Here is an 18,006-nt window from a genome sequence, read left to right on the forward strand (position 1 = left end):
ACTAACAAAATGATCGCCAGGTTTAAGCTGTCTTAACAACTAAATATATGTGATGATAATTGAAAAAGACCTTTATAGGGTAACAACAGGAGCAGCAGGCAAAGGGAAATACAGCATGTGGCAAAGCAATCTTCAGGGGTTGGTTGGAGGTAAAAAACCCAGCTTAAACGGGCTGTTAAATTACTATGAATGACTTCAGAAATCCCAAAGTGCTTTTATCCATAATACCATTTTGAACCACCTCTTTAAAAATGTTTTATCCAAAGCATCTTGACTTTGAAAAGACTGAAGGATTCAGTGAGCTATACTAGAATTCAATTGTAAGCTTCCAACAATTTTTAGTTCTTCAGTCCTGATACTGTTCATTAAACCCAGATTAAAATTTTTAGCTAAAAGTGATCTTTTTAAGGTGTCGGGTGTCCAGCTCTGGGGCACTTCAGAGAGATCATTTTTTTGCTAGTATCTGTTAGCAAGATGCCTCCCTTTAAGCTCTCTTTACATGAGTAATTTCTTCAAAATTACTTACTGAAAAGAAATAATAATTTGCTGGGTTTGGCGTCCTCCTTACTGCAAAAAAAGGCAGTCCTGCTTTGTGCAGCAGTCAGCTGCCATGTTTGTTCTAATCCATAAATATCAAGTTAAATCAATACATTTTTAATGCATAACCACCTACCTGTTACTACTGTTGGTTTTATTGTAGTAATGCTGCTAATTGGCACCCATCTAGCGTGGAGCTGTGTGGTACTGGTACTGCTTTGTAGCTTCAATTCCAGTGAGTATTGCAAGGGGAAAAGCACTTTCATAGAAGCAGCAAGTATTGTTACTAGCAGGAGGTTAAGTTTACAATTTTGTTGTCTTGTAATAGTGGAAGAATACTGAAAAAAATTCTAAACATATTCTGGATGGGGTTGATCAGCGTTGACACTTAAATACAGCAAAACATGGTTTGGTTTGGTTTGTTGGGGGTTGCTTTTCTTCTGGTTTTGGTTTTTTTTTGCCTGAACTACCATTCCCATTTCCCTCTTTGAGCATCTGTATGAGAAGCACACGCTGCTTGTTTCATCCCTGGTAGCGTATCTTGCTTTCATTTTACCTTTGGTTAGATTCTTCTAATTTTTCCCCACTTTGACTTTTTTCCCCCAGTGTACAGTTAAAGGTGTTCTCACAGTCTGTTGATGTGATGTATTTGCTTACTACGGCAGGTGGCTCAGAATAGTTAGCAAAGATTTTTTGGCGGATAACTTGCACTTACACCAGAAGTCGCATTTGGTCACCTGACATGTCAAGGATCAGCCCGCATGTTGAGCTTCATTTGATCCTGTATGCATTGAGAAAGCAGACTGCAGAGACTGTCCCTGCAGACCCTGGTGAAAAGGTGTCAGTGGCTGCAAGTGTCCCTGTAAAATGCTTCTGCGATACCTAGATGAGGACGGCATCTAGGTGGTCTGAAAAAAAAAAAAAAAAAAAAAAAAACAAAAACCAAAAACGAACAGAAACACTTTGCCAGGGGATGTGTGAACTTTAATGTAGGTAGAAACGTGATTCGTAAGTATGTGATGCAGCTTGTATTGGCAGTGCCCGTTACACCAATGTATGGCTTCTCTCTCTTTACTCTCATATGAGAGTAAGGCATAGAAAAACCATGGTCATATTTTAAGATAATTCTTAACAAACTGATTGTTGGATACCTTGTCTCATGAACTTCCTGTGAAATCATTATAAAATCTTTCAAATTTTCTGTTCTTCTGTCTTGATTACTGGTGGGCAGCAGGACTATGACATACCTGTTAGTGAGAACTTTGTTGGTCACGTTTCTGTTATGCATTAGTTTCAGAGTCTCTATTTTGACACATGTTCAATTCTCCCTGCTCTGCTTCTTTTCCCCAAGGGGGTTTTGTATGGCACAGAAGAGGCAGGTTGTGCACCCAGACAAATAGAGAATTTATGGTCCCGACACAGAAGAATCATCCAGAATACTGAAGTTGTTCAATACCTTAGTTTTTGGTTAGGCTGGGATCTCACTTCTGACACAAGGAACCATAAAACCGTGAAATGGTTTTCGGTAAACTCCATCACTGAAAGCTATTAAAGTTGTGATGGTGTAAGTTTCTCATACGGAGAGAAAAAAGGCAAGCTAATAGGTATACTGGGGTTTTTTTGGTTTTCCTCATTGTGCAGTGGTTGATTGGTTGATTGCCACTGGAGTCCCACTGTGGTTTGCACTTTTGGTTTAATGAAAGAAGAGATGTAGCAAGGCAGCAAGGTTTACTGATGCCATGTTTTTCAGAGCAGTGTAAATAAAAGGTGATCAAGAAGTCCCAGAGCCAAAAATCAGTAGGGTTTGGGAAAATACTCCAGTACCTCTATATTCAGGGATGTTTTTCTACACAACTGCTGTAGGTCACTGTCTGAAACAAGATGTTGGGATAGATGTGGGTTTGGTTGTATCCGATACAGCTGCCTTTCACCACGTTTAGGTGTTTCAGTTGGCATCTGAACTTTAGCTAAAACAAAGGCTGAAAGTTCTGCTTGCATACATAAGAGAAAAATACATCTATAGATACAACACAGAGTTTTCATGTAGCCCTAACAGTGGGGCTTTTTATCTTGACAATTTACACTTGAATGGATTCTTTAATTCAAATTTCACAGCTTTAGTTCTTTACTCATTGTGGTTCATGAAGCAATTTGAAGTAATATAAGTGAATACAAGAGAAATACATCTAAGCTTAACCTTGCTAGCCAACAGTAGTCACAATTCATAATGACTATAAATGCGTTCATAATGCAAGATAATCAGTATGAAAATGTCATTGCATTTAATTAATTATGGATATTTTGGTGGTAATGAGCTGATCACTATGAGCTTTCAGGTTCTGCACCACCACCTTGGCATATTTTACAAAAAAGGGAAGTGGCACCCAGGAAACTTAACACGAAACTGAAAGATGCATATGACCATGTCTTGGGCTTCTTCAAGCCAGTGAGTAAGTGTCCCTTTGTCACTGCAGCAGTGTTTTCCCTTTCCCTTTCTTCTGCCTCACTTCCAGCCCACCCTCCCACCCCTACCTGTCAGGTTTTAGTGTATGCAAAACCCTCTGTCTGATACTTTAAAACTCACTAGGTCTCTTCAAAATGGTGTGGTTAAATGCCCCTTTGGAACAATGATAAATGTGCTTCCACCATGTTGCTGCCCTCCTACGCAGCCCTTCATCGCTGGTGATTGTGCTGGAAATGCGGGACAGCTGGGCGTAGGACCCACCTTCCCTAGTTCCGTTGCACCTGATCCGCACTAGTTTTCTAGTCTTCCCATGTATGTGTAAAAAGAAAAAATGCAATGTGGCGCATCCTAAGTGAGAGAAGGATTTTGCGCCACAGTAGCGTTTCCTACTTCTACTGGCGAGGGAAGCTCCAGGGCCGTTAGCTTAGGCTGTACCTCTCACCTCTTGGACTGCTGAAGTTAACTGAAAAAACTACATTATTTCAAAAAATTATTGGGAAGGAAATTGCAATGCTAATTTGCTAGTAAGATAATCTCTATGAATACGGAAGGGGCTTGGCAAGTACAAAAGCGGCAAGCCTGTTTCCATAATTGGATCCCAGACAAAGAGAAAGGAGAAGCAGAAATACCACTTTTTCCCTCAGTGTATTTCTGCAGTACCTTACTCTCAGTGTACCTCGGCTGCTATTACTGCCACCTAGCCCTGAGTAAACACAGTGGTCTCACGAAGGGCCTGATCCCCCATTTAAGAAACTGAATTTGGCTACCACTAATGTCTCTGTTAAACATGAGGCTGACAGTGCAGCCAGTCTTGGGAGTGTTACTGGAACCAGACAATGCCTTGTAGCTGCTGTGAAAGTGTCACGTAAGGGATGCGATACCAAGTTTTACAGAAATTAAATAGATAGAGACATACTATTTAACTACCTTATACATTTAAGTCCGTCCCACAGAGGATGTCATGATTATCAATGAATCTGTTATTAAATAGCAAATTTTTTAAATTGCTTTAATATTTTGTTCAATAACTGGATTGGATTTTTTGGGGGTTTGCTCCTGTCAGCTTGTAAAAACATGCAATTAGTGCCAAACAGAGATGGTTAGTTGCCGTATATTCTATGCTGGGCCCCTTAAAAAAAAAAAAAGTGTTAGATTTCTGGTTTTTTTAATTAGAAAGGGTCCAGTCAGAAAATTTAGTCCATCTTCGCAATTTACAAACCTTAGTACAAAAAAGTGGAACAATGGTGTTCAGATTCACTTTTGTACAACTTTCTGAAACAAAGCAAATTACTTAAAATTCTCTGTTCATTTTAGTAAAAAAGATTGATTAGTTTCTGAGAAAGAACATACGTCAAAGTCAATGATACTGTTTTCTGGCAGACTTACCCTATCAAAACATACTTGGGACATGAAGATGATAACTTACCCCAAGTTGAGCATTGTTCCTAGAATAGAGATCTTATTTAATTTCTTTTTTTTGTTGTTTTTTAAAGCATGTCTTCACAAAGACGAACAAACCTTAATTCCTTGTCATGTAGGAGAGGGCCTTAACACAAGTGAATGCTTGGAAAATAAATGTTGCCCTTCTGAATCCAGCCATGAACTGAAATGTTACATGCCATTTAAAGACAGTAAGTATATTTCTGTAGATTACTGCCTCAGAGCCAAATGCTGCTCCTGGTCAGGCAACACGATTTTCGTTTCTGTTTCTTCCTCTAGTTTTTCAGGTCACCACGCTCTTCAAAGTAAGTGTAAACTTGCATTTATTTCTGCATATATATTAATACAGGAAACAATTCCTTGACAAAGAATTGGCTGGATATCTCGCCAACCCCAGGAACAAGCAAAGAACAAGTGATACAATACAAATAAACATAGTCACATATGTTAGTACAAAAAATGGAGTAAAGGCTTTATTTGTGGAAAGGGAGGTTTAATACTCTGTGAAAGTGCTATGAAGAAAAGGTGAAGGGACTGGATGTATTTCATCTGGTGAAGAGGGGGATGATTGGTTCTTTAATAGCTACTGAAGCCTATTTAGAAGGGCAATTACTAAGATGAGGGACCCACAAATTCTTCTTGGTAGAACCAGATGGTATAAGAAGTGGGAATTACCACTAACGGATGCTTGGGAAATTTAGCTCTGACATTATGGGAAAAATTCATGAGGAAAGTAGCGCAACTCAAGTCATCAGAAAGGTGGTGGAATCACCATCCCTGGAGGTTTTCAAGACTTGGCTAGACAAAGACAACTTACTTGACCTCATGTTGTGGTAGCTTTGCTTCAGGAAGAAGCTTGGCCTACCTGATGTGCAGAAGTCTCTTAGAACCAACATTTCTGTGGTTCTAGCTTTAACATAATATTTTATCTTCCTTTTCTTCTTTGAGCATGGACTTTGTGTGCATGGGTTTTTTTCTCTCTCATATGAAAGAACGCAGCAAACTATTTTTGTACATCCTACCTTTGCACATAACTCTGGTAATCTCTGCTTTACTGAAAGGGTTGAATCAAATCCTGACTTTAGTCATAACTTTTTTCCTGTTTGTACAGCTTTGTAGAACAGTTGTTGCTTTTCACGGTGAAGTTGCTTCAACAAACTGAAAAATGCAAAAATAGTTAGAGGTTCTTTATTAGACACAGAATTATGTGGTTTGGAAGGGACTTCTCAAGAACATACAGTCCAATCCTCCCTGCTCCAGCAGGGTCAGCTACAACAGGTTGGCCAGGCCTGGGTCCGGTCAAGTTTTGAGTACGTCCAAGCACAAAGACTCTGCAGCCTCTCTGGGCAACCTGTTCCTGTGTTCACTGTTCAAACCCTCACAGAGAGAGAGGGGGAAAAAAAAGCAAAACAAAAAAACACCCCACCAACCACAAATTATTATGTTCACGTGGAATTTTTCATCTTAAAATGCATCAAATGTAGTTCCTTTGCCGCATGCCCTTGACACTAGATACATATCTCATGGTTTTCTGTCAAGACAATGTCAAGATATTAGGGTGATGTTTGGAGATTCATCATAGACTTAAACAGGAATAGAGCCAAATATTACCATGGTTTTTTTCTAACACAACATTTTTTTGTTATATTGTATACCTTTTTTCACCAACAGTTAAGCAGGAAGGGTTCTCAGACACAGGCAATCTTGCTGAACGTGGCAAGTTGGTAAAAAGGAGGCATAGTCTAGAACTTAATGGTTTAGGTCTTCCTGAAAAAATTCAGCATACCTCCATTGATTTCAGAGATACTATCCAATTTTCAGGAAGAGCTGAGTTAATACAGACATGAAACCCCAAGGGAATACTTGTTAGCTAACATGAATTTACTTTCTGCTTGTTTGTGCTTGCTCAGAAGCAAGCAAAGTCAGGATCAAAACTTGAAATTTTTCTTGTAGTTGAGCAGACCCACATTCCAGTGCTAGAGCAGCTGTAATTCCTACCAGCTAGAGAAGTTTTGAGAGAAGAAAGTACCGTTCAGTGTGAGGCCATCAGAACCTGCTTGTTAATTAGGGCTGTACTGCAGAAAATAAAATGTTTTAATAATATTCATTCCCTACTTGGGCCTATATATTATGTATAAAAGACGCTTCACTATAGTGAGAAGAAAAGCTGTACAGTGAAAATTATAGCTCTTCTACTCATTTTTAGGACACAGACTCAAGCAAATGTTAAAATTAAATATGCTTATTCAGCTGTGACTGCTTGATTCCTCATCCCAGTTAAGCTTTTATTGTTTGGACATAAATATCAAGGGCTGACTATTTTACAGAATTATTTGTTCATAGATTAATTAGCTACTTGAATGCTCCTGGATGTACAACGTATGTCCAAAGAAAATACAAACACTTACTGCCCTGGGAGCACATGCTGTTTGCCTTGTAGCAATCTGTTGACAAAATAGAAGCACTCAGCAGATACTAGACTCAAGGCACTTTTGTTTCAGTAAGATGGTCACAGGCTGCGTACTTGAATGGTCCTTATCTGGGACTTCTGTCTTGAAATTCACTAGGAATAAAATGAAGCTTTAAGAAAACGATGCAAAAGTTATAAACAGAATTAGGTAATTAGGATTTATTTGCATGATTTTGTCTCCATTCTTAAAGCTTCTAAAGGATCTTATTTATTTATTTTCCATTCCCTGGGCTCACTCAAACTGCAGTTGTTACTAAAACTAACTAAACAGTTGGGCTATTCAAACTCAGGTCAAAATTGAGACTTCGCCTTTCTCATCTGAGCTCATTTCTAACACCTGTTTTCCATTATGTTGCTGGCTGGGATACATACATGTCTGTCTTGGAGGCTGATTTCTGTATATATCTCAGAATAATTCATAACTAATGCAAACTTCTGCTGACTCTACAGATATACAACTGACATTTCGACTGCTTGTGCTTGTGGCAGGAGGATTTTTGATTTTGGGGTGTCTGCCGTTCTGTTGCTCTGCCTGTTTGCAGAGAAGGTAAGCATTAGAGCATGACCAGACAAAATCTATGATGTCCTGTTTCTAAACTTAGAATATATGGACAACTGACATCTTTGAAGTCAGTGAGGGGAAAACAGACTGGAAAAAAGGCAGGAAACTAATGTGAAAACATAAAAAAAAAAAGAGTCGTCCTATTTTGAAGCTACAGGAAACACAGTCAACTTGGCTTAAGGAAAAAAGTTTGTTAATTCCCCAGTATTCATTCTAAAGACCCAGTTATAAAGGACTTGCACTTAATCTTACTTCCCTTGCTTAGGAAGGTGCATGTAAGACATGAAGGCATGCTGCCTGCAGGTTAGACAAGAAGCCTATGTGTAAAGCCCTGAATGGAGCTTGAGCAGCGGTGCCTGAACTTGACTTCAGCTCTGCAGGAAGCAGTTCCTCTCCTGGGCCGATGTGCTGAGGTGTGGAAGACCAGGCTTTTGCTCCCTTGCCTCTCCAGTTATGTCCCCCCACTTTCTGCCCCTGCTCCCTGCCAAAGGCTAGTGTGTGTGTGTATTTATATATATATATATATATGTATGTATGTATGTTAAAGGAGCTTGGTTTCTGTCGTTCTCTTTGGCAGGAAGGCAACACCAATAAACTGCCAGTTGTGAGCAAAAAGGGTGGCAAGTTTGACTTACAAGCAGATCAAATGAGCAGGCAGCCGGCGACGCTGCATACGACCCATCCTGTCCCCCCAGAATAGGTTTTTAGGACACTATCCTGAATGCAAAGAAAACCCAGAACAGCAGAAAAAAGAAAAGGAAAGTTTTGAGGAAAAGTTAATTTCACTTTGTAGCATAAGTTTAAACTGAAATAAGTTGAGAAAGTTTCCTGCCGCTTGCCCTAGCTCCCAAAAAGCATGGGATGAAGGGAGACAAAAAGGGTACTTTTACTACTGCCTTCAAAGATACTTCTACAGCAGAGTAACGTTGGCTGCTGCACAGGAAATGACACGTGCAAGCAGGAATGAATTAACTGAAAAAAATAAGGAAAAAAAATGAATGAGAGAAAGCAGTTTGTAAAGAAGAACAAGCAGAAATGTGTCTGTGTGGGACAGACCAAGAGTTATGCAGTAAGACCCAGAAGGAAAGAACACAGTAGTAGCCCTGAATGGAGGAAGAGAGATGGGCTGGAACTGTGCTTGGGAGAAAAGCAAATTAATGATCTCTAATTATCTCTAATGCTTCTAATGTGCAGTGCTTTTTTTTTTTTTTGTTTAATATATAGGGCACATTACAGCCTGTGAGTGTGTGAGTGCTATGCAAGCAGTTTAGTGTTTGATATTGTGAAGAGTTTTGGCACGTGTCTATGTTCTTATGATAATAGGAAAATCTAAGCTCCACAAGATCAAAATCATTAAGATGGAATGTGTTGACATAACTGTGTGTTATTTTTCTGAGGTGGTAGTTCATACTGAATGGCTAATGCTTGGTTAATATGACAAAATTGTCTTTTTTGTGAAGATATTCTTTTTTCCCTTAGTGTTAAACTTTTGCTTTACTAAGATTAGTAGTCTGTGTGGGATCATATACATGCACATACACATGCACGCGGAGACTTGACTAACGTGGCTGCTTAGCAGATGGCTATTTGCTGTGGAGTTCCACATTTAGACAAAACCTGCTGTGCAAATCTTCACGTTACCTCTTACGCTGTGCTCAGCAGCTGATGTTCAGCATACAGATAGCTGCACTGTCATCAGTGACTCTGAAAACAGGAGGCAAAGAATTAACATTAAATTATCATAAATTTTCTGGAAAACGAACTAATATGTGTTCATTTTGAGAGAATTCACATTAATGTTTCAATTATAATTTCTGTGTTTTTTCATAGCCAGTGAAACTAGGAATACTGCTGTTCTGCTCTGACTTGTTTCTTGCTTTGTTTTTTAATGCTGTGATTAACCAGATGCTAAATGGCTTTAATTTCCAACATCATATATTTGAGTTCTAGGAAAGGAGCAAACCTGTAACACTGTAACTTTGAGTTTTACCAGTTTTAGAGACATGGCTTTGAAAAGCATTCCTTTAATGAGCCTAAAACCTTCAAACCTTCTCTCTTTTCTTTTGAACGTTGTATGGTCATTGTTGAGAGGGCTCTACATACAATGCCAGAACTACAGAAATGGATGTGCACAAAAGTAAAAATTGTTCTCTAGAGTTATCAAAAAGTAAGAGGGCTTCTGCTGATGAAACCTGTGGTAATTGATTAGTTCCACTGTGGCTCTTCTAGAGCAAATTCCAAGGTTTCCCATAGGAGTCTGTATTTATATTTAAAAAAAAAAAAAAAGAAAAAAAAAAAGGGGGGAGACTAAACCTGGGCAACTATCCCTGAAAAGCTTTTGCAGGCACTTGTGCTGTGTAGCTGGGGGTGGCTGTTTGTCAAGAGACGCCCAGGACTAGGACAGCAGAGGTAATTCTGTAACGTGGCCAGGCTAAGAACGCGTAGAGCATGGAATTCCTGTAAAACTGATCGAGGGAGCTGAGTACTGCTCCCCTTGCCACACTTGATCAGCGGACGTCCTGAGTCAGTGAGGCTCTGTTACTTCCACATCCCCACTGGAGAACTGTGCATTTGCCTCCTCCTAATGGTGTTTGTCATGCAGGAAGCAGAAGCGACATCCGCCCGTCCCCTGGTAATGGACAGTTTCTCTTGTGTGCTTTCAACATAATATCTCTTTTCTTGAGCTGTGTTCTCTGACGTTTTTGCAATGTCCGTAATTGTGCTATCCTATCTTATTTCAGTTTTGTTAGCCTTCATTAACAACGATGTGCAATGATGGGTAGGTTAAGATGCTGAAGGGTAGGAAAATGCAGGTGCACTTGACTAGTGCTATATATGAATAATACTGTGTAGATTTTTAAAATAGAGTAAGAATTAGAAAAGTCCTTATTTCCTTCTGCTGAATTCCTAGTACAGCTGTGGGAATCAGGCCATAGAATTTGTTGACTAGTTACTGGGAAAATTTCTGGTCATGGTTGCATTATATGAATCAGAAGGTGAGTTGAAATTCATGAAGAAAATATAAAGAGATAGGAAAAGCATTTCAGTAAGCTTTTCCCAGCCTTAATCTGTCTGTGTTCTACTGATGAAATCTTGTGATGGCCCCTGAAATCAGCTATAGCTCTGTGTTTGTTAGGAGATTTTTTTTCATTGGAGCTAGGATTTAATGGCTAAAGTCTTGGTGATCTTCTCTAAATTCCTTCTTTAGAAGTCAACCAATTTCAGCTGTTGTTTTAATATGTTGCAGTGACTGTGTCAATCCTTTACGAAGGGCAAACAAAGAAGTAGAGCAAATTGTGCGGAACAAAAGAGCACATAGTGACGACGTTTATGGCCGTTTACTGGATTGACTTAAAGACTCTAAGGACCATAAGAACAAAAATAAAGGTAAACTAACCTTGGAGTATTCTTTTGTTCTTTCAGTTTAGGATTGTTATATTAATTCTGTAAAGAATACTAAACAAATGCAGGACTGTTGCTTCCCAGTCCAGTAGACTTTGTCAAAAGGGACTGTTTATCAGGGATGACCTCCAATTTCTGTTGTGGGAGAAGAAATGAGTCTGCAAGAACTTGATTAATGCTAAATGACAGCAGAGCAAGCCATGGACAATATTACAGTCCTAGGTTTAAGTCATCTGCTATTTCAGTGTTCCTTATCCCATGCACAAACTGTGTTGTCTGGGAAAGTGGAAAAGCAAAGTAAGGTTTTGCCACTTTCAGATGTGGATCCATTTACAGGCACTGACAAATCTGTCCTGCTGTCCGGATAGGGGTGTTTTACACCTGACATGCTCCATGTCTTGGCATTCCTCCTCAATGCTGAAGAGCAGTTAACTACTGAAATGTAATCTGAGAGTGAAATGCTATTTACTCCACATAAGCATGCCAAACGATAGCTTACTAAAGGTGCAATGAAATAAAAAAAGTGTAAGTGAGGTCATTAGACAATAAGAAAATATTTCAGGGAGAGTATTGATTTGGCAAAAATGTAAAGATGTCCCTAAATCTGGTTATACTGATGTTTAGTAATTTTTTCCCTTTGGTGTAGAAAAACATCCACCTTATCTTGAAGTCCTCACGCAGAAGGACAGCAGGATTTCTTGAGTATGCCCTAGAAAATGAGATGTTTTGTTTTTCTATCAAAGTAATACAATGTTGTCAGCCCTTGATAATGCTGTTGATTTTGCAATAGAAGGTCGTCTAGTTCTGCATGCTCATTCCATATCTCCTGTACAAAAAAAGCTAGTAACACTGAAAGGCAAAACTGCTCGTGGCAACTCCTGAATAATAAAGCCAGTCTTCTCTTATTAATATAGCATCCATGCAGAGGGATAGAACGATACCAGTTAAGTGCCTGTCTCAGTTTAGAGGTCAGCCGTAGAATATTATCTGGATTAAGAAGAGAGTGTTGTCATTCATTAAATTGGCAGCGAGTGGCAAGCTTACTCTGTTTCAGTATTGGATGGCACCATAGCACAGTAGTGCTTCTCTTACTGAGGAGAACAGCTCATTTCTTGCTAGGCTGCAGAGGATTTGGGAAATCTGTTGGTGGGCAGTTGCTTTAAAGATATGCTTGGCAAAAACACAAAGTACTTGAGGAAACTGTGGTAGGGTTTTCTCTGGCATTATTTCTCTCTGCGGTGTATCACTGCACCACTGAATTTTCTTTAATCTTTGGATGACCTGTCTCCCAAGGTAGGTGATTTCAAAATGCAATTTCTTTCCGTTTCCCTGTAGTGTAACAAAAATAAAAGAAACAAACATGTTACAGTTTTCAACAGCTGAGTGCAAAGTAAGAGTGAGCACCTAAAAGAACGTCAGTAGAAATCAGGGTCACGCATGCTAATCCAATCACTGGTCATATTTCTTTGGGTCTCTGAAGTCTGCATAGCAGAATTTCCAAGAGCTGCAACTGGGAGGAATGGAGCTTTGCTCCTAAGCTGGAGAGGGAGCAAATATTATAAGTGATTTTTAGAAACTCTGTGTACTTTCAGGATTCCCCATTTAATAACTTCTTCTGAGTTTCATCAGTCCTAAAAAAGGCATGGCTTAAAGTCCAAGTGTAATACGGGTGCAATATGCATATGGGCAATCTCCTGAAATTGTCAGAGCGTTTACCCATAGTCAGACATAACTATATGCAGGAACTTTAAAGCCTGATATTGCAGCCATTGCCAGTAGCATTATATTATGGATGATTTGGTCCTAATTTTGTAAGTGAACGTATTATGATGATTTTGACGTGGAGCAGCAGAATGATGGAGTCTGAACAGGGCTCTGTTTGCTTCCCAGGGCTGATGTGTGTTTGCTGTTTCTTGACATTATTTCTATGAATGGTGAAGTATGTGTATAGACATTTTGACAAAGACAAAAACAGTTTCCTGCTATGTGAATTTAGGGGCACTGTCACAGCTGAGATGTGCATGTGACAAACCACATAGATCCTCACAACTGATGGTGATTGTGGAGAGAGAGCTGTGCTCTGGAGAAAGTTAGGCTTTCATACGGTGCTTCATGATTTTGGTTTGAAGGGTAATAAATTCCTTCTGTTTCCATGTCATTGACAGCACAACTGCTTTCAACGTCACATAACATTCTGACAAAGGGACACATACTGATAAAACAACTGTATTTAACAGTAAGCAATCAATGCATCTGCAGTAACTGTATCTGGCAGCACCAGAACAAGATGAGCATGAGCAAAATATATGCACTGTAAGAGGAGGAGGTGAGATGAAAAAGACCCAACAATGGTTATTTTCCCGCCTAGTGGGATAGTAGTCAAAACTGCATGGATTTGCGCCCAGTCCCTTTTCCTTGTAGCAGCTTCATTGTAAAGATGTTCTAAGAAGCTGGAGGTTTTGCTTTTCAGTTGTAGAAAACAAAAGCGCTGATGTTAAATTTTAAATTCTACAGTAACTTGACAGTTCATTGAACCAATAGTCCTCAAGCATGGATATTGATAACAAGTAGCTGCTATCTGTGCCTAAAATATCATAATAGCTATTTCATTTTTACTGAAGGTCAAGTTTATCACCTTAGGGTCAAATCACAGATATTCATTCACAGGCCTGTGTGTGATGCTAACTGTACTGACATTGTCACATAAACGTGGATGCTTTGATCAGCTGATCGGCTGCTTGCTTCACTAGTAAATATTCAGATCCCTTTGGTAATAATTGTTTGGTTTTGTACTCCTGGACCTTAGCATACCAGAGAACAATCTCAACATGAGGTTACCCCAGATCTACCTGGAACATGTCCTTTCCCCAGTGCCTAAACTGCCGGTGTGTATCTTGTATACCAAGCTGCACGTTGTTAAGCCAAACTCAATTTTCCTCTGTCCTTTCTGTCCCTTCGGAGCTCTCGATTAGGGCCCGAGTCAGCTAGAAGGCACAAGCTGGTCAGGGCTGGGTACGGTTCCCACGTCTGCAGAGCAGACCTTCCACCTTCCAGGCCGAGGGAGAGGGAGAGACATGTTCGGTACTAAAATCGGGGACCACAAGATGGTGCTGCAGGAAAACATTTTTCCCTCAGTGGTTTTGGTTTCTGGAGAACTTTATTGATTTCTGCCTTTTACAATGTGGTTCATCAAGTCACAAAAAGGCAGATAGTGTACAATAGAGCATGGTCACTCAGTAAAAAAGACAACATAATACAGCATATGATGACAAGGCTTTAGAAGACTTACAAGATACACAAACCATTGCTTGTGGCTTTAGATCTGCTTTCCCTCCTATTGAACTGGTACAGAATGAAACAAAAGAGCTCTCCGTGGAACATCCCTCCTTATCTTCACAAAGATTAAATAAATACAAGGCTAAGCAACCGCCCCAATGCACAATAGCTGTGTCCAAGAGTGGATGCCGCTGCCCTAGCGACAGGAGCTGTGATAGGGCTTCAACAGTAGTACAGCTCTTTCATCACATCGCCCAGAGCCTGCACCATGTCTAACGGCAGAGGGTTTGTCTCACTTTCTGTTCCCTCTGAAACCTAACCTGCACCTTTAACCACATGGTGTAAAATGAAGAGAAAGGGTTGAGATGATTTTTGAGAAGCTGTAAAGCAATATGAGATGACTGCGTTACACTGCAGGCAATTGTGGCAATATCTGGTATTTCTCTCCATCTGACCTTTAGAAAGCTTTCAAAATCATGAGAATTAAACTTAAAAAATAAACACAATGGAATGAAACCCAAGCTTCTCGGAGTTATAGTGAGAGAATAGATTTGAACAGTAAAGCTCAAAAATCCAAAGCCAAATACAAATTTGTGTTTAAGCAAAATCCCTGTGATTGGGGAACTGGTCTCATATTTTTGAAGGCTTGATGTTCAGTTCTGGGCCCTGTTTTACCCAGCTGAGATTCATCCAATTCCAGGTAGTGCGGATATAGCAGAAGAATGTACCTCATTGCTCAAGAAATATTTTCCCAGCTTGTCTCCATGTAAGGGGTGAAATTTTGAAATGTTATGGTGGTTCTGATCATTTTACCTGTGTATCCAAGTGCAGGTTGGCAGAGGAAGTGCAAAGGTCTCCCTGGAAAAACTGTTCCGTGTTCTCCTGCAAGGTCCCAGTGGAGTGACTGGCTCTGTCCACTCAGTTTTGCTTCCGATCTTTCTGCTCCAAAACTTTTTTGTTCTCACAAAACACTGGAAAAAATAAAAAATGGTTTCTACCCGATGAAAGTGAAAAACTGTCCACAGCTATACTATTTTAGCCTTCTGCGTTTCATTGTACTGCTTCCAAGTCCCTTCACAAAAGGTGTGTTTCTTACTGCACTGCTTCCTTGCAGAATCCACTATCCTACATCTATCTCCCATCCAAGCGGATAAATCTCTGAGCGTGTGTGCATCCTGCTCTGTGCACAGGTAAGTGGAACAGAGCTTCATTCTGCGACAGCTGTTTCTCTGTAGTATCAACCACCGCTGCTATCCTGGTAGCTTTGTGGGTTTGGCAGTGTCAGCTGACGTTCAGGCGATGTGGGAAAGGTGATGGCAATTCTACAAAGAGCTGCCCTCTAACAGGGAGCACGACTCGGATGTTACTGCATCCTAGCTCCCCGATTTTCAAGTATGTGATTTTTCAGTCCGCAAGGCTAGAGCTGTTCAATATTCCAGCTAGTGTAGATCATTGGCTGAGTTGAAGTGAAATGATTAAAACAACTTTCCTTTAGAAAAGGAATTTTCTGATGCATCTGCTTGGCCTGCCATTTAGCACTGCACTCTTACCCAGGCTCCTGTTAAAGTTTTTACTGACTTTCCAAGCTTTTAACATTTTCTTATTCGAGACACTTGATCTAGCACTAACATGCGTGACCTAAATGTGGGATGGAGGAACTAAGCCAACTAAAAGGACAGATAACATCCTGTGCTTAGGACGTACTGCACAGCTAGGAGATCTGGGGAAATAGTACACAGATAAAAAAATGTGCTTGCATACATTTCCTAATGGGAAAGCCCTGCTTCAGTTAAATGCACCAGGTAGGTAGCAGCATTACTGAAAAGCAATTTCTTCAATTAAACATGGCCTTATGAATTGCAGTAGCTAAGCATATAAGAACTGCGGTTGGCTATGTGAAGTATCTTTTCCCATCATCTTCAAGGCAGTTCATTCCCATTCCTAACACTGGGTGCATTGTTAGCTGATATTTCAAGTTATATTTCTCAGATACCAAACTGATGGCTTTAAAGAATGACAGCGCCTCGTTTGAAGGAGAGGGAGCTCTTATGGTCTGTATGAACAACTATCAGAAGCAAGGAAACCTGAGAGCCTGGGGAAAACAGCCACTGGGATGGTGTTGACCGGTTATTTTGATGGCACAGTAGGTGATCAAGATCCAGCTTTTGAATAGTAGATAAGCATGGCAAATTACTGTTATGGTCCTCCTCATTCATAACAGTCCTAGAATGCTGTAAAATGACTATTGTTAAACCGTGAAACATCTGGGGCTGGGGCATGTCAACCAAAGACCAGGCTGTGCAAGTTGGAAAGGAAGAGAAGGAAGATATGGGAAAAATGACCTTGTGAAAAATGACACGGAACACTTTACCAGAATGCAACAGAATCTTATTCCCATTTGGCTTTTGCAATTTATTTTTATTACTGTGGTTACATATAAAAGTCTGTCACAGCAACTGCTATGAGCATTCATCTTATTTTTTAACAATAAGCTGCTTTTTTTTAAAATAAAAGGATAACTCTAATTATAACTCATCAGTGCTGCTAGCTAGGAAGCAAAAGGTTAAAAGCAAATTCTGTTTTACTGGTTAAAGATGCTACTATAGCAGCATTTGCTCAAATGGTTGTTTTACACATGCAGTGGCGTCATCCAGTTTAAATCCTGCTGTGTTTCTTTGCCAACAACTGCTAGTGAACATTTGCCCACCTTCCCTGCTGCTGAGTAGTATCAGGATTAGATGCAGGGAGGCAAGCAGGCTTACAACTTCATCTGTTGGCACCGCAGGAATGCAGGAGCAGAACAGCATGGCAATAGGAAAAACTTTCAAAATCATCAATTTTAAGGTCTTACCTCAAAATGGCTATTTTCTGGCTGGGGGGAAGGGTATCTTTCCCCAAATGTGCAAGAAAAAAGAAAAAAAGCAGCAAGAAGAAAATCTTCCTCAAATAAAGACATGATTGGCATTTATTTATTATCCAACCTAGCAGGCAGGTTGATGTCTGCAAAACTGTACTGGGAAGTAGATTTTGACATAGTAGGAGTGCGTGTCAAGAAAGCACTGGTCTTAGCTGGCTCTGTTGGGAATAAAAATTTAGGGAGCTTTAGTAGATCTTGGACTCCCTCAAGATGACTGACGGGTAGCTTGCAGCAACGGGCATTTCCCCCACCCCCCCACCCCCACAGGAAGCCGCTCTTCCCTCCGTACTTGGCAAAAGTCCCTTTGAATGACTTGATTATAGAGAATCACGTTTTGAGCAAAGAGGTGGGTAGAGATAGACAGCTGGGTTTTCTGAGTGTTTATATTAGCTTTTGCCTGCACTTAAGAACAGCTGAAATCTACTCCCTGAACTCCATACTTTCCTTACCTGCAAAACGGTGTGCCTATATCCGACCTTCTCCACCACTTCTCTGTACTTATGGGGCAGAGGAGAGGGAAGGTAATGTGTCAAAGGGCCACAAGACAGGAAAAGGAAAAGGTGGCATCAGTCTTTCCAGTGAGTTCCTGGCCTGGAAGCTCTCAATATGCGGGGTAGATCCAAACTTGTTGCTACAATGGATGAGCTGAGCTGCACCCCCTTTCCCAGCAGAGCTTTCTCAGCTGGCTGGCAGCAGTCGAGCTGGGCAGTGGGGGTAGCAAGCAGATATTGCTTTTTAACTAAAAATGTAGCATTAATGGCTCTTCATAGGTTTTTAAAGTAGCTGAGAACAGAGTTAAACAGAGAAATAATCTGTCTCACATCCTATCTTTTCTCTTTGTCCTCTGTAAACACATGGCAGGCACTCCATTATTAACTTTGAATTTGAGTCCCCTGTGACTTGTCTGATGATAGTGATGCCTGTTCTTCATAGTTGCT

The 18,006-nt window shown here is 40.2% G+C and overlaps 1 protein-coding gene across 1 annotated transcript; it reads left to right on the forward strand.

Moving 5' to 3' along the window:
• The first annotated feature begins 702 nt into the window (after positions 1 to 702).
• Positions 703 to 10,927, forward strand: LOC142063219 (fmr1 neighbor protein-like). Its single transcript, XM_075106668.1, has 5 exons — positions 703 to 772; positions 2,874 to 2,987; positions 4,495 to 4,632; positions 7,362 to 7,458; positions 10,721 to 10,927. The coding sequence occupies exons 1-5, from the start codon at positions 703 to 705 to the stop codon at positions 10,821 to 10,823; spliced, it is 522 nt and encodes a 173-aa protein (XP_074962769.1). The 3' UTR covers positions 10,824 to 10,927.
• The last annotated feature ends 7,079 nt before the right edge of the window (positions 10,928 to 18,006 follow it).

The sequence above is a fragment of the Phalacrocorax aristotelis genome, chromosome 11, assembly GCF_949628215.1.
Source record: "Phalacrocorax aristotelis chromosome 11, bGulAri2.1, whole genome shotgun sequence".
Classification (NCBI taxonomy): Eukaryota; Metazoa; Chordata; class Aves; order Suliformes; family Phalacrocoracidae; genus Phalacrocorax; species Phalacrocorax aristotelis.